Raw genomic sequence first — 17,500 nt, 5'->3', positions numbered from 1 at the left:
GGACGCGATTTGCCGCTTAGTGCACCTCGTTTTTTATATGTTTTAATAAAAATGTGGGCCCTTTTCTCCTTTGAGTTGAACTATTTTCAATTCGAGGCGCACAAAACGTGAAGCGCTCTGGACGCATTAGCAGCGCACAAAACGCTTACTGCCAAAACAGAACAACATAAAAAGGCACACCTCACTGCAAAAAAACGCATCTTGTTTGATCGCGCCCTAAAAGAGTTTGTATTATTTAAGAGAGTTCCCCCAAATAGCCTCTCATTAAAGCCTAATGCCATTTGGAATTCCATATCCAACTGAAATGAAACAAATTGAAGAGACCAGGAACCTTTCACTAACCTTTCTGTAACCTTTTCAGGTCCACCACCTGCGTCTAGTGCTGGCTGTGGACCAACAAGAAAGGTCAAAGTTCATCGAGCGCTCTCAGAAGAATCATCAGAGACTGGAGGCGCTGCGACAGGACCTCAACCAATCACTGGCTGCCGTTTCCCAGCAGCCCGTCCCGTCCGTGTTTCAGTCCGAGACGCATCGATTGGACAGGAGTATCAGGGAGGAGGAGCTGTGGATGTCTCTCAGCCAATCCTGAGAAAGGTTTCTTCACAGGGTAAAAGTATGATGAGCTCGCTCACTCAGTTTTAATGTGGATACATCTTATAATCAGCAAATGTTACAAATGTCACAAATATCTATGTTGTTGTTTTTAAAATGTTAAACTTTGTTTTTTAATCTAAGCACATTCCCCTCGTCTGTACATATCTATGAATGTTGTTCTTATGTAGCATAACTCAGGGGTAGTTACTGTGAATTAGACAAAAGCACAAGCAGCATTCTTCTTTTTGTGTGTTACATTAATCTGTATTTATTCAGTCATATTTATTTCTTTTATATTGTTTTTGTAATACATAATAGTGTCTTCTGATGTTCTAATGTTACATGTTTTATTGTGTGACTTTGTTTACTTGCTCATATCTAGGTTGTTACATCTGTACAACATTGATTTTGGTCCGCGCCAGGCCCAGGCCAGAGGAAGTGTTTTTTATATTTACATATTTATGAATGTGCTATACTTACAAAAATTACAGGGTTGTTGGCCATTATTTGGGTACTAATAACAAGTTTGTTCAACATCAACATGCTTTTCTTTTATGCGCAGTGTTATTTATTTTATTTCATGTAGCAATGATGAGCAATAGCCATCACAATTTTTGCATTCAAATTACACACAAATAAAATATAACATTGTTTTTTTTTTATCTGCATTGTTTGCATTTTTTTGTCAACTGAAACATGTTCAGAGAATATGGAGGCCTGTAGAACTGTTAAGGATGCTACCTAATGGAACCCCAGTTTACCGGTCCAGAGGACATTATTTTCCATTCCAATGGAAGAGTGCCTGGTTTGGGGTGTCTAGGTCCCATTTGACAGTTTTTGCATACCTTTTAAATACATTTTGTATACATGATTACATGATTTCTATATTGAGGGCAACAGGAATTCTTTGACTTTGCACGAAAGTGAAATACAGTAATCTCTTGTAATCCTTGATGTCTGCGGGTAGAGGGCGCTCGTTTCGGTGAATTATTATTTTTTTTTTTTTTTGTAAGCGAGCAGACTGTACATTCACCACCACCACCACCACACAGACACACACCTCCCTCCCTCCCTCGCGGTTGAACCTTCCCATCCACACAAACACACGCACACAGAACAACCTGCGGCCAACTCGTTCCAAGCCGCCTGTCTGTCGCCTCCGTAAGATCTGTGATTAAAGGGAACGGCGGAAGAACTGAACAACTCGTTTTTTTCACCATCAGTGGGAGAAAATCAACCAGGATTTTTACTGTTTTGCCAAGCTACAGCCGTTTGAGTGGATTACATGTAACGTCGACTAGTTTCGTAAACCAAATGCGAGTTATGATTGGACTCGTAGGCTACTGTCTGGCAGTCATCTGGTACTGTAACTAGCTAGCTGTTTTGTTTTTTTTCGCATAAGTTGACGAAAGCGAGAAATGTATGGAAAGCAGGAGTACAAACACATATCTTATACGGTCTTGTATAACGTCAGTATGGACTTTACCGAGGCGGAGGCCTGCTTTTTAGAATCGTAAGAGGCTTTACCATCGCGCTCAGTTGGGGCAAACTCCACGATTGTTCACGCAGTCCCGACATTGGGAACAGGGACGCCGAAGGGGGGGAGCGAGGCTGCCCTTCAGCACAGCGTCTGCTGCGAAAGAGGAGGCGAAGTTTAGCAAAGAAAACGGGCTGCACTGTGAACGAATCGACGTGGACCCTTAAGATTTCTGACAATTTCTTTACGACAAATTTGACTTCCATGTGAATATTGTCGGCAAGCTATTAACAAAAAAAACAAACAAAAAAACGGAACAGAATTCAAAGGTTTACGTTTAGGTCTTGCTCTGTGTTAAAAGGCCTTTTTCGGCACCGATTCAAACGCAAGCTTTTACTAACGTTAGACCTATGGCTTCGTTTACAGTTCCATTTCAGCCATGACATTTGATCTGCTGAATTTTTCACAGTTGTCAGATTTTCAAATAACTTGCTAATTCGCGTTGTTGAAATAATCTATTTTAGGTTGGTGACTCTGCCTTGTGATTGGATGTAAAAGGGAGCCAAGAGAAGTACGTTAACGTTACCAAATGTTGGGACGACATCCAGGCAATATCAGCTAGGCTAACCCTCCAACTGGATAGGAATATTGACTGTCAACATTGACCCATGCACCGCGCGGCCGCTGAACTTGGACTTGAAAGCACCCGAACGAATTTACGCGTCAGCTAAAATCATTTGGCTGTCCCGCGAAATATTGTGTGCAGAAGAAGGATTTTTGAAGGCATTATTAATCATTCTACGACACCCTAACACGGATGATAGGCGGTAAAGTAATATAACCTTACACTGTCTGTCAAAGGGGCAGTAGGAGAGCAAATCAGATTTTTTCCCTCTAGCTTGCTGGGGCAAAGACTGGACATAGCTAGCTACCTGCCCTTTCTCCACGACAATCAACGTGAGCATGGAGACAACCTGCATCTAAGACATGTGCTATTGGTTCATAATCATCAACCATTTTTTACCAGTCGGACAAGTAACTGCAAACGAATGAGCGCACTCTGCTCATTCAGGGAAAGGAGTGAATACTAGAAAACTTTTTGGAAACGCTGGTTAGGACAACCCCTTCTTCTGCATAGCCGCTAGATATGGCAGTCCCGGGCCGAATCTCTGTCCTGGCGCTAGGGCTTTTCGTCGTGCTACTGCTCAGTCCTGTCGCTGGTAAGTGCCAAGCTTGTTAGCTTCCACACACACACACACACACGCGCGCATTGATGACAACACTGCTTCAGGCAATGTCAGTACGTTCGTTTCATTTGCTTGATGGCTTACAAAGTCGATTTAGCTTTTGGTGTTGTAAAGGACATGGACCAGAGTTGACGGACAGCATGCATCTGCCCAGCGATAGTGGAGCTAGTCTGTGACGTTAAATGTAGCTTGGTTGCTTAGCTAATCCAGTTGAGTCCGCCCCGACACACTTGTTTAGCCTGTGTCAGTATACATCACTTGTCTGTTGTTTAGTCACTGAGATTACCGAACGTTAATGTTAACCGCCCAGCTAACAACGGCCGCGCACCGTAACCTGATGTCTGTCTGTAGGACATAGCTAGCGAAAGGAGAAGACGAGGGACAGCTGGTCACCTGTGTAAGCACGCGGGCACGCTTGCCAGCAGGTGTTCTGTTTACAGTCGGTGACAGCCCGTTTGGAGTAATGTTTAACTAGTCTGCATTGGTTTGTTAAGATTGTTACATTTCATGTTGATACATCCCCCTTTGGCCTCATTTTGCTACAGTTATGGCATGTTGAAACATTGTCCATTGTCCCATTATTCTCAGCAGTAGTAGAATATGCCATTTCCCTATATTTGACATAACCTGCAACCCATGCAGCAGTGTTTCTGCATTAAAAGTTGGTAATTGTGATCTTGATTGCTTTGGATGGCACACCTGCAGGCTTCTGCCAAGAGTGGTGAAGCACATGTCAGAAAGACACCTCTTAGTAGACAGTAGAGTGTCTGATAGTACTGAAAAAAAAAAATCAGGGTACAACTGCTTCAGGAGCCAAAGCCATATAAACGTCAATGAAAGCCAACTGTGTGTGTGTGTTTCACTACTGTATGTTAATCGAGGCAAGAAAACATGATGTATCATCAGTCAGTGAGCAGGTTTCCTCATTGGCCTGTTCAATACAAGTAAATGGGAAACAGAGAGAGAGAAAGAGAGATAATATAATTAGAGCATAGGAAGAAAGAAGAGGATGGATGGAGTAACCAGAGAGTGAAAGAGACGGGGGAGTGAGGTAACAAGAGAGGTAACAAGAGCGGAAGGAAGACAAGATGGGCCAGGAAGAAGTGAAAGGAGTGAAGACGGAAAGAAAGAAGGAAGCACGGCGACCCAAGGGAGTGCAGCTGCAGGTTATAGCCCCGGGACATCAGATCGCAGCTCAGGCTTGTTCCGATCTGGCCCTGTCTGACCTGCCTTTAGTCTGACCGTGGAACTAGGTTCTGGTTCCAGCAGCATTGGGATTCTGGGTTAGTCTGCGATCGGTCCGGATCTGGACCGCATCTGACCAGTTGTAAGTCGGGCCCTGCTGACCCAAGTAGCAAAGCTGCTGTTTCATCACCATGTAGTCCTAAGCAACAGCATTAGAGAGGTGCCCAGCTTTGTAAGCGCTCCCTCACAAGGTAGGCTCAGCAAGGGCCTGATAGCTGTGTGTGAGGGCGATTGGTGGAGGTGGTGTGTGTGTGTGTGTGTGTGTGTGTGTGTGTGATGGGGGTTGAGGTTGCATGGAGCCAGTCACCCCAGCCTCGGCAGCTTCTGTTCAGCCTTGGAGCGGATAAGATAAGCCTCAGCCCTCAGCCTCCTGTCTCCGGCATACCAGACACACAGGAAGAGGGGGAGAGGGAGAGAGAGTGTTATAGAGAGAGAGTTATAGAGAGAGTGTTATAGAGAGAGAGAGAGAGTGTTATAGAGAGAAAGAGAGAGAGAGAGAGAGGCAGGCAGGCAGGAAGGAATGTGGTGTTGGGTGTGGATATGAAAGAGGTATAAGTACATGTATGTATTTGAAAGGGAGAGAAAGAGATTGTGTGTGTGTGCGCCCGCTGTGAGGGAATGTGTGGGAATGACAAACTTCAGCCAAGGTTCAAGCCTGTTTACTGTGATTGACAATGATGTAAGGATGCGTGTGTGTCTGTGTGTGTTCTACTGAAGTAAATGTTCATGATTTACTGTTTTTACCTTTAAACAAGTTAAAAGCTGATTATGACAGTCATAACCCTGAACTGGCCCACATCTTGTACAGGGCTGTGGTGGTTGCCAGATCTTGTACGGGGCTGTGGTGGTTGCCAGATCTTGTACGGCGCTGTGGTGGTTGCCAGATCTTGTACGGGGCTGTGGTGGTTGCTAGGGCTGTCACTTTACGTTCGAAAATCGATTGGACCAAACAACACAAGTTTCGAAAACTAAAATAGGGAATCGATTTTAACCAAATATGTACAATTTTAAATGAATTAAACAAATAAAAAGGATAGATGTAACAAAATTCACAAACAAGAATATAAGAATATAAAAGAATTCCGAAGTGCAGTAAGCATTGCGAAAGCTAAAAAGAAAATTCCCACCAATTTTACGCACCGGAAACAGCTGTTTCAATCAGCTGCTGTGCTGCTCGTGTTTTGCCAAAAAATGGAGGACAACGCGATCAACCTGTGCGACATGAGGGACGAATGATAGGCCCTAATAACTTGAGGAGTTCGATGTGGAAGTAAGCCTACTTCGGATTTTTGGTATATCAAACTATGGAGAAGAACAAAGCGGTTGAATGAAGGGAGTTTGCAAAAAATTAGCGCATTTTTCAAGTCAATAAACATTCTTACGAATGTCTTTGTCAGGGAACATTTGATTTTTCAAAACCATAGGCCTGGTAGTCGTTCAGACAAGGAGTTATAAGATGATGGCAATACCATTTGTGTCACCTAATGTAAGACATAATGTGGTTCATTAATAGGTGATTTGATGACGGTTTTCAGCGAATTGGAGTGGCTCAAAGAGAAAATGCGCTGACCGGTCGGTCTGGTTCATAGGTGTGCGTATTTATTGCAGGTTCGAATCCATTTTAATGCTATAAAGTGTGCGAAATTATAGCCTTTATTTTACATGTATTTTGTACGAGTGGTTGTAGTGTAATGATCATGGGATAAATATGAAATGCGACTTCAAATCAAAACAAGTATTTGTTTGTGAATGTTTGACAACTCCTGCAGCTGTGGTGAGAAACGCGAGCACGCGCAAGGAAACCAGTAGGTGGGAAAAACCAGAAGGCACACAACACCTGCAGCAGTAGCCTGCAGGCACGAAACTTCACGCCAATAAATCATCAGAAATATTGCTGGCTTGCGTCTACAAGTGCCCTCTTTACGTTCGTCCTAATGCCTGTTAGTTGTTTGTGAATTGGCCTAGACCTATATTTGCCGTTGAAAATGGAAACGTCTGTAGACTTTACATTTTACATTTTACAATCGATTCAATGAACACTTTTGTCTCAAAAATCGAACAGGATTTTTTCACAAAAGTGACATCCCTAGTGGTTGCCAGACAACTCGTAATTTGTGAAATGACATATCTCACTCTCTTTCTCTCTCTCTCTCTCTCTCTCTCTCTCTCTCTCTCTCTCTCTCTCCCACCCACATATCAGTATGGACTTCTCATTCTCTCATTATGGACTACTCATTCTCTTTCCCACTTGCTCAGCACACACACACACACACACACACACACAGAGGTTTCTATTCTCTCAGCCTTCAGAGGATAATATAGTGGCCCTTGCTTTGACTGGCGGCTCCAGTGATTGCGGAGCAGACCTTGACAGAAGCAAAACTTCAGCATGGGGGTTCATGGGGGCGGGTGGGGAGTGGTGATCTGGTGCTCTGTGGCGATAGGAGGCACAGAGACAGTACATCCCATAATTTCAGGTCTTCGGAATCAAACATGGAAGACAAACTTGTTTAGGCTGTGTTTGACACTGGCACTGGCTCAATGTGTTTGTGCTGTTTTTTCAACTGTGTTGAGGAATCGTCGGTTTGTGTGTTTGCATGTGTGCATGTGAGTGTCTGTGCATGTGAGTGTGTGTATGTGAGTCTGTATGTATGTGAGTGTGTGTATGTGTGTATGTGAGTGTGGTGTGGATGAAATCTCAGTGTGTTTATGTTCATTTATAGTTTGTGAAAGGTATTTGTATGTCTATGTTTTGTAAGTGTGTGTGTGTGTGTGTGTGTGTGTGTGCATCTCTTCATTCTTTGGGCATGAGAGTGATGACTGCTACTGGAGACAGCGCAGCAAGAACACACTTATACCTTTTCCGACCAATACACACACACACACACTTCATGCCTGCTTCCTGATGGCAGATGGAATCAGAGAACAATGGTCAATAATCCAGCCGACACTAGATCTTGAAATGGAACCATTTGTGTGTGGTTGTGTTGGGGGGTGTGTGTGTATGTATACAGAAACCACATTAATAATTCAGCACATTTCCCAAAAGTTGGCCAGGAAAGCTAAGCGCTTACCCACTGCATTTTAATACTCCACCCTGACCCGGCCTCAGCATATCATCAACCAGACACACACAACTCATTGTCAGCAAAATCAGTGCTTTTGTGTGTGTGTGTGTGTGTGTGTGTGTGTGTGTGTGTGTGCCCCATCTAAACCACATTAGTTGTATATCTGATAGTAATGCTATGCCACTGGCTGGTGTACGCAGTAACCTTGAGAACTGCTCTCAGAGAATAAGTCTGTCCAGCTGCAGCACAGCCAGAGCTCTGCAAACATCAGCTGTCACTTTACAGTGGGCCAGCTACGACTAATTATTCACAACAACTCTAAACAATCACAATAAGATGTCAGGCTACATGATGGGTTTTGTCCCAGAATAGGTCATATTATAAATAGGTTATTAACATGGATAACATCAATGAATTAACATGAATGAGTTGAAATGTATGTCAATGTATGTCAACAACATGAATGCCTACATTGCAGTTCTTTGAGTGTCAAGACTTTTTTGAGAAATTCCATGAAATGAATATGCAGAAATTAGGGGTTTAAAGGTACACATGTGACCCTGCAAGGCGAAACCAGTCGTTTTGGTAAAATTTACAAAATTAAGTTAATGTGCTCACATGGACTGCCATTGACTAAGTTTTCCAACGATATGTATATCGAGTATATCGGTATTGCAAAAGTATCGCTAAGATAACCGCATCCAAAGTTGGCATGGTTCTCCTGTCACGATACGCCAGAAGAGGAGAAAATCACCTTTTTAAGTAAATTGTCACGTGCGATAGTGTGAGGACACAGCTATTATTAGCCTTACGGTAGCGTGACTTTGAAGTGGATGACTGACTATGTCCAGTTTTATCAACCGAGTGAGTTTCTTTTTCTGCCCCCTAGTTAATACCAGGGACGGTCATAAGGTGTCACTATAGAATATAATTAATCTATTTAGGGGATAGTAAGGGGAGAAGAAGTTCTATGTACATGTTGGGGCAGTCGTGGCCTACTGGTTAGCGCTTCGGACTTGTAACTGGAGGGTTGCCGGTTCGAACCCCGACCAGTAGGCACGGCTGAAGTGCCCTTGAGCAAGGCACCTAACTCCTAGCTCCCCAAGCGCCGCTGTTGTTGCAGGCAGCTCACTGCGCCGGGATTAGTGTGTGCTTCACCTCACTGTGTGTTCACTGTGTGCTGAGTGTGTTTCACTAATTCACGGATTGGGATAAATGCAGAGACCAAATTTCCCTCATGGGATCAAAAGAGTATACTTATACTTATACTTATACACAGATTGTGTAGGCTATAGGCCCACTTTTAAAATGTGCTAGGCCTACTGCTACGTCAATGGAAAACTTCTCCTGGTCCGTAAAATGACGCCAGGATATTTCTAAAAGTTCGTGCTTTTGACCGTTCGTGCCCTGAAAGGCAAGTCTTTCACATTCATATTCGGTTACATCTGCCAAGAACGATAGAGAGCTTGCACATTGAGTAACGAGTAGCCTAATGAGTAGGCTCCATTTTAGCTCTACCGTAAAACCTTTTAGTGGCTGCTAATGTGTTTAATCTTCACCTAAATAAAGTCAGGGTTTAACAGTCAAAACGTACCGTATTTTCCGGACTATAAGTCGCACTTTTTTTCATAGTTTGGCTGGTGCTGCGACTTATAGTCAGGTGCGACTTATATATGAAAAAAATATATAATTGAACATGTTTTTAAATGTTAATTTATAGTAACTGACATGAACCCTACGCGGAAACATTACGCCTACAGCCTTGAGAGAGCTCTCAAATGCACAAGTCCTGTGCACTTTCAGTCAGAGATTAGTGTTTACACTAAGCCTGAAACACACGTGCATACCTAAATCGTCAAATTATGGCAGGGATTCTATTTATAGCCGGGCCTCAGATTTGGACAAATAAAAGCCAGTATAATTTTGTTTCAATTTAAGTCATAAAAGAGCTCTTCTTAATATTTTATATTGTTGGTTGGTTATTGTTGCCAATGAAAAGTCATTTACACCATGAGTCTCCAACACGTTGCTCTCATTGCTCTCAAGCTAGTCGCATGCCGGCCCCCTTCTGAGTTAGAGGCTGAAGCAGTAACCTACATTTAAACACAATTGTTGCTGCCAGGCATCAGCTTATGAATTTTATAAAAAAGTAAATCATGCATAATTTAAAAAATAACTACATTTAGGCTATCTTAGACCTCTTTGGCTATAGGAATCAGGTTTCCCTTGCAGCACAGCACACGAATGAATGAAAGCGTGGATACCTTATCTCGCAAAAAGTGGATGGCAATCGAAATCCCAACACTATGAAACTTAATAGTAAGCCATTAAATACCCCACAGATTTCAGTGGTCATCAGTCCCGATATTTAGCAATATAATCAACAGTCCAAACGTAAATTAAATCTCAAATTGAACATCTGCTTTTGATAGCCTATCCATGCCGCTCCAAACGAAAAGTATAGGCCTATGTCTCACAAATAAATCGCAAGAAATAAAGGACTACATAGCTGACTCGAATACAAGCCATGGCCAAATAAAGGTGCTGTGCTTTGCGCAGCCTAAATTTGAGGATTTACGAGTCTCCTAAACATTCCTCATTCCTTATCTAGACATGCATGAAAACATTTGAAAACAAAACGCACTGCCATGTAATATTTGATCGCCGTTTTGCTACTAATTATCTTTCACGTAATGAATACGCACAAAAAGTGAAAGTAGGCCTAATGTGCGCTCCGTCTCTGTAGCTGTCTGTTCACGTCCGCAATCGAACGTCAAATAGAGAAGTCATCCATGTTCTCTATGTTATAGCCTAGGCGGTCATGCTTCTGTGTTTGCAAAATTCCTGACGGTTCCTGATCGCTAAATGTTTGTTTTCCTTTCCTGTCGATAGCGGTTGATGTTGAAGCACCTAGGCTATAATTTGACTTCACCGGTGACAAATCCTGCTGAGAGAGAGAGTAACGAAAGAGAGGCACCCCAAAGTGGTCCCCTGACGAAGGCAAGGTGCAGGTGTGTCTCTGCATGGGGTTCAATTGAAGTCAGAGTTGGTTCGTCAATAGTCCCGCATTCAGGCCGCTCCATTATTATATTAATGTCAGACAGGGTACAGGGTAAAATGTGTGGGAATCTCTCGCATGATAGCTAGATTTGCGGGACTTTTATTATTACTGTATGCTCAATTCCGCGCTGGAATTTAGACCCTTTTAAATGAGCATCTTTTTTTCTCTCGCTCTCTCGGAGGTGGCCAGCCAAGCAATTGTTCTGCTGCATGTCAGCCTGTGCCAATATATCGTACAAAATGATTGATTAAATTTTCATGTACCACATCAGCATTTGAGTTCAGTGATTTTTTTTGTAAATTGCTTTACAATTAGCCTCGGGCCTTGTCAGCAGCCTTCGGCTTGCCTCTTGCCACTATTCACTCCTTCGTCTTCATTAACATTCCCTGTAGAATTCTCAATATTTTTGGCTTCAATGTGTCCAGTTACATAGTCTGTCTGTTCTTAGTCTTGGATTTTGTGAAATACATTTCTAAATATCACCTGCTTGCTGCAGCTTCGGTCTGCACGTCAATTTAAACCGCATCTTTTTCTTTCTTGAGCATTTAATCTGCTGCCAGCTTGTATCTCCACATCGTCCAAAATGCTTGCATTCTCCACATTTTTAGCTACATTTTCATGTACCACATCAGCATTTTTGTTCTGTGAATCTTTTGTAAATTGCTTTACAAATACCGTCGGGCCTATTGGCCTATCGTTTCGGTCACCTCTAAAACTGCATCTTTTTCTCTCTCATGAGCATTTAATCTGCTGCCAGCTTGTGACTCCACATCGCCCAAAATGCTTGATTGCATTGTATTCTCCACATTTTAGAGACATTTTGGTGCACCTCATGGCATTTTCTTTCAGTGAATCTTTTGCTTTGCAATTACCTTCCTGCCCTCCTCTTGGCTGCCTTCACTCCTTCATCTTCATTAATCTTTTTGGCCTCAATAATCCAGTTACATAGTCTCTGTTTTTGGTTTTGGATTTTGTGAAATACATTTCTAAATAAATGCGACTTATAGTCCGGTGCGACTTATATATGTTTTTTTCCTGCTCATGACGCATTTTTTGACTGATGCGACTTATACTCAGGAGCGACTTATAGTCCGGAAAATATGGTATGTTTATCCGTGAAATTTGTTATTGAAAGTGTAGACTGTATACTGTCGAATTATGCAAAAACGTGAAATTCGACATTTTAACCCGTACGTTTGTTTATTGTGGATTTTCTCAAAATAGCACTGTGCGCAAGACAACTGGTTTCGCCTTGCAGGGTCACATATTTGAAACCAGCCATTTAGGTAAAAAAAATACACTCTTTTGTCCCTGAATGGCAGTTAATTTTTCTAAGGATGGAGTGAAGGATAGAGATGGGTGTCTTCTGCATTGATCTGGTTCTACAGTATGTTCCTGAATGGGTCCATTATGACATCACAGAGAGGCATCGCTTCCGTATAGTGTCTCTCTCTAACGAAACGTATACCTCACAGACAGCTAGTCTTTCCTTCCGGAAACTCTAGAAACCTTCTTTGTCTTCTTTCACTCCCACACCATACTGTTCACATTCTCTTTCTTTACCTTGGTGTGTGTGTGTGTGTGTGTGTGTGTGTGTGTTGTTGTTTTATGTCACCAGGATGTGTGTGTTAACCAAAAAAAGATTGATGCCTCTCTCCATCTCTCTCATCTGGTGAATGTAGTCTTCGATCAGCGTTATGGCTGCTCTGAATAGAAATGTGGGGGTCTGGTTGTGTGTGTGTGTGTGTGTGAGATGCAGCCGGTCTGGTCTGTTTGTGTGTATGTGTGATGCAGATGCTGTGAAGAGGAATGTGTGGTTTTCGTGTCACTGTTCCATATTTATCAGGCGGCCCAGACTAACCCAGCCCAGACCTCCCTCTGCCCCCTCTCATGTTCCCCAGCCCTCTGGCTGTCTCCGCACATGCTCAGTAGGCCCCCTCCGGTGGGCCTGCTGACTGGCCGAGCCAGGGTGCGGCTGACGTGTCATAATTAATCACAGGTCATAATTAACGACATGTCATAATGGATCACATGGCGTAATTAATCAGAAGGGCAACAAGCAAGGGCTTTCTGGGGTCTCTGTTTGCCCAAGTGTTCTGGGCCTTTGAGGGGGAAAGGTCACTTAAACAGGACTGTCTGTGCGTGTTTGTGTGTGTTTGTGTTTGTGTGTGTGTGTGTGTGTGTGTGTGTGTGTGTGTGTGTGTGTGTGTGTGTGTTTGCCCACGCATGTGTGTGTCAGTCTGTCTCTGTGTATGAGCCATAACGGATAAAGCTGCCTGTTTTTTTTTCTGTGTGTGTTTGTATTCTGTCTGTGTGTTGAAGAGGCAAAGATATTTGTGTTCTTGCGGTAGGGTGATTACATTTGTGTGTGTGTGTGTGTGTAACCTGCCAGGTCTCTCCCCTCTCAGTGTGCTCTTGTTTGTGTCTGCACAGTCTTCTGGGTAATTTGTCACTTTTGTGGGCGTCTAATTAGAGTCTGTGAGAAGAGAGGGCTGGCCATAACTACTTCAACCGATCCCCACAGGCCTCCCAGACACCTAGCCAATCAGATCGTTTACCTAAAGTTCTGACAAAATACAGAGAAACTTGGTCTCCACTCCAGGCCTTCAGACACACACAAAGTCAATGTCGCTACCCTATGTGTGTTTGTGTGTTTGTGTGTGTGTGTCTGTGTCTGTATTTCACAGTATTGCATAAAGGGTCATTCCACGTCAATTCAACCAGGGCCCACCCACTTAGGTCTCAAAAAATTCTGAAAAAATTACCAGGTGTACCTATGTTACCCAGGAGACACACTGTAAAATTACTCTTATGTAAGATCAATACTTTCCAAGATACAGCCAGTTTTACAGGGGGAGGGGGGTGTCGATTTTGTTCGGGCTCTTTTTTTTGTCAAAGTTCACAAGCCCACAGCGCAAGAACTAAACTATGTAGGAGGCTCACATTTTGCATGCTGGTACATAAATAGGAATAGTATGTAGCAAAATCGTCACGTTTGGTCTGGATAATACTGCATGGTCATAGCTGTCCCTCAAAGTTGATACAAATTTTATTTGTATTTGGCTGGGCTCTGTTTAAGCCTTCAGAAGACATATTTGTACTCAACATAGGCTCTTGATTTATTTTCCTTACTGAGATGAGTAGAAACACTCTCACAAAAAACAATGAACAGAAAATAAAAACAATTGATGTCAAATTGGTGTTTTCAAAAAGAAGGGATCATGGAGAATAAGGAAAAACAAAAACAAAAATCTTTTATTCCCACAAGGTGTTTGGGTGCTCTGAAAATGATAACCAAAATGATTTTTCAGACTTGTGAGGTCTGCTGTTCAGACCCTGAAGGGATTTATTTTCTGTTCATTGCTTTTTGTGAGAGCTCTTCTACTTTTGCAGTGATGGCTGGCCTCTCCAAATCCAAAAAACACAGCCCCTCACAAAAACAGCCCCTCACAAAAACAGCCCCACAAGGCTTATCATTTACATGTGATGTGTGTGTGTGTGTGTGTGTGTGTGTGAGTGTGTGCGGTGTGTGTGTGTGTGTGTGTGTGCGTGTGTGTGTGTGTGTGTGTGTGTGTGTGTGTGTGTGTGTGTGTGTGTGTGTGTCCTTGCGGAAGAGAACTACTGGTGAAAATTAATCGGACATTTGGTCTGGAGTTCTTCCCAAACTGCTGTCAGTGCCCTTCATTCTGCCACCCTCCCTATCGTGTGTGTGTGTGTGTGTGTGTGTGTGTGTGAGAGAGGAGTTTTTAGCTCATCCCAAAGGAATTTAGGCAAGGTTATGTGTGTGGTTGTGTAGTGCTTGGGCAGGCACACAAGAGACAGTTTGTGTGTGTGTATGTGTGTGTGTATGCTGTCACTTATGTATGTTATTTGTGTGTTTTATACACATGTATTTTCTTCTTATATTTTTGTATTTAAATTTTGTGTGTGTGAGTGTGTGTGTGTGCCCTAATGCCTGTGAATCTGTGACTGTAACGGCGTGTGCGTGTGTGTGCAGGCTATGAGTGTGACTGTAGGTTTGTTTTTGTTCTGGCATCTGATTGCACTCAAAAATGCTTGACTTGTTCTGTCCAGACTACTCCTTTCTTCCTCAGTGTGTGTGTGTGTGTGTGTTGTGTGTGTGTGTTGGGCTGTGTCGGGCTTAGGGCTGCAAATAACAACTAGAAATGCTATTCCAAGGAATTACCAGTGCATGAAAATGCAAAACGTATGATGTAAAATATACAATGTTAAAACAGATAATGTAGTTACAATAGTGTTGATTACACTCTAAAAAACATTGGGTTAAAAACAACCCAATTTCAACCCAACCACTGGTTAAATAGTGGTCGAGCCCAGCACTGAGTTATATTAGCCTCGAAAATTATGTTCCCTCTTTAATCCAATCACTATTAATTGATAATAATTAAAACAAATGTTTGCAAATCATTAATGTTACAATATAATGTTTTAAAATCCATCCAATGGGCAACAATAGCCATGCAATGAAATAAAACAGTTCAACATTTATTTATTTGGCAGTTTATTTTTTGAACAGATAGCTAGAAAAAGCTTGTGATACTTCCAGGCAGGCAGATTCCACCGTCCGTTTTGGGGGTCACCCCTGTGAATCAAAGAAAAAAAAAGAGTGCATTAATCACTGCTATTTACAGAACTTTATATCAAGACTTTCATGAACCATTATCATTGAATGATGTTGACAAACATTAAAAATCCACCAGGAGACAAAATATTAGCGCAACACACTCGGAAACCATGACCACCTATGGAGTTGTTATATTAACTTGTAGATGCTACCGGGTAACGTTAGCTAAATGACTGTCTGATAATGCTACAACCAAAAACACCCAGTAACGTTAAGTTACATGGCTATAATATAAAGCAACCTTGAATGAATTAATAAGATGTTGTTTGCCATTATTATTACCGTACGTGTGGCTTGTGAAGAGCCTAACATTACTTCAACTGTGTTAGCTAATATTAGCTGACAAACGTTAGCTGCATACCATACAACCACCACAAAGCATATTTAATTAGCATAGATGCTAGCTATATGGTCGTCTGCTAATGTTAACCAGCCTGGTATGCTCATTTTAGTTCATTGTAAAAGTTCGTTTTGTTTCTGTCAGCAGTTCATACCCAGTGAACAAAGAACTATGTTTTTATGAGTCTGTCTTTGTGTATATTTAACATTAACAGTAATTGTAAGTTAATGTTAGCTAACGTTAGTTAGCATGAATGACACAATTGTTAACCTGCTTGAGGCTGAACGGAATTGGCAGGCAGAATAGTACTATCCATTCATATCATGAAGGGTGCGTCTCTGGGTGGACTTTTAAAATCCGTCTGGATAAAAATAAAAAAAAGTTTAAGTTACATACCTTACGAAATCGCCTGATTTCCATTGCATGTTGACAGCTGCTGGACTGGACGGTTGGAAGAATTACAATGTTTTTTCGAACTCTCAAATAACTATTCAGCTGTGTTAAAGTCACCCAGGTGCTGGGTAGTGTACTCCACGTCAGGTGGGAGAGAGGAGGGGCACTGTCCCAAACTATCAACCCAACAAGCTGGGTTACAGAAATGAATCCAACATGAGTAAAAACAACCCCACAAAATGACCTGACAGCCTCAACCCAGCGTTTGGGTTGAGAAAATAACCCAGTATTTTTTAGAGTGTAGGTAGACATGGCTGTTGCAATGCTAAATAAAGCTGTTTCTATGATGGTTTCTAGGGTAATCATGTTGGTTCCTATGGTGGTTAAGATGGTTATTAGGCCATCCTTAAAAATATTTTTGTTTGCCATAACCCGACCGACCCTGTCAATTTAGAACCGACCCAAATATTTATTTTTTCCCCTTTTAGTCCGACCGACTTGCCGGGTTGTAAACTTATGCGTTAATACCGACCGATTGTTTTTTTACTCTCTAAACAACCAATACAAATGCAATAAAATAATATTTCTTTTAGTAGGCCCAAGTATTGTGAATATAAATTGCCTACATGCAAACGCGCGTGGCTCACTAAAAAAAAAAAACCTGTGGCGTCATCTCTACACCATTGGTTTTACGCGATGTCACACTATGGCCTACGCCGTTTTCATTCACACAAACTGATAACGCTTTTACTTGGCACGGTTCTGGAAGAACTGTGGCCAGATCTTTTCTCATCCCTCCTCCCCTAGTCTAACGGTGACCGTGTCGGAGTATTGAAATTGGTTGTGGTCTATTCAGCATTTCTCAAAATATGGGTCCGCAACATGGAGACTGCTGGTCCGTGGAGTGGAGTGAAATTAGGCCCGGTGCTTCATCTGATAATTTGCTGCGCAGTTGATCAAGAAACCGCGGATCGACAAAAAAGAAAACAAACGTTTCTGCTATCGATGTCATTAAACATGGAGCCCTACAATTAAGTGGTGGTATGAGCATTCATTCATCATGGCGTGGCTTGTGAGAGAAACTGAAACTAATCGATAACGTTGGTATCAAAGCTCCGCTTCAACCTGTTGGAAGGCTATTTATTTATTTAACTAAACTTAATAGAACGACGTTGTTTTTGGAACTTCCTTAGAAACAGAGCAGAGACTGTATAATACACTGTATAGCATTGAGTATTGTATAGTCAAATTTCAATATAACTTGGCCAAGAGCTATTGTAGCCTTCTTTCTGGGTACATGTAGATGAGCCCTATGACCCAAAAGTCTGCCATGACCGGGCCTCAGGTCAAAGAAGTTTGAGAAAGGCTGGTCTATATAACCTGCATCAGAATGAGGTTTGCAATGGTGCCTGAAGGCACGGGTTGAAGAC

At 42.3% G+C, this 17,500-nt stretch overlaps 2 protein-coding genes across 2 annotated transcripts in view; both read left to right on the top strand.

Annotated features, from left to right (window-relative positions):
- Positions 1-1,252, top strand: part of si:dkey-230p4.1 (trichohyalin) — a 29,673-nt gene extending 28,421 nt beyond the window's left edge. The window contains 1 exon segment of the mRNA XM_048238481.1: positions 362-1,252. Within this exon segment, the coding sequence (XP_048094438.1) occupies positions 362-589 (228 nt within the window). The 3' untranslated portion in view covers positions 590-1,252.
- Positions 1,253-3,218: 1,966 nt separating this feature from the next.
- The window catches only part of bmpr2b (bone morphogenetic protein receptor, type II b (serine/threonine kinase)), an 87,776-nt gene continuing 73,494 nt past the window's right edge, over positions 3,219-17,500 (top strand). The window contains 1 exon segment of the mRNA XM_048238480.1: positions 3,219-3,291. Within this exon segment, the coding sequence (XP_048094437.1) occupies positions 3,219-3,291 (73 nt within the window).

This window comes from Alosa alosa, chromosome 3, assembly GCF_017589495.1.
Source record: "Alosa alosa isolate M-15738 ecotype Scorff River chromosome 3, AALO_Geno_1.1, whole genome shotgun sequence".
Taxonomy (NCBI): Eukaryota; Metazoa; Chordata; class Actinopteri; order Clupeiformes; family Clupeidae; genus Alosa; species Alosa alosa.
Note: the sequence above shows the minus strand (reverse complement) of the source record. Positions and strands in the feature narration are given on the sequence as shown.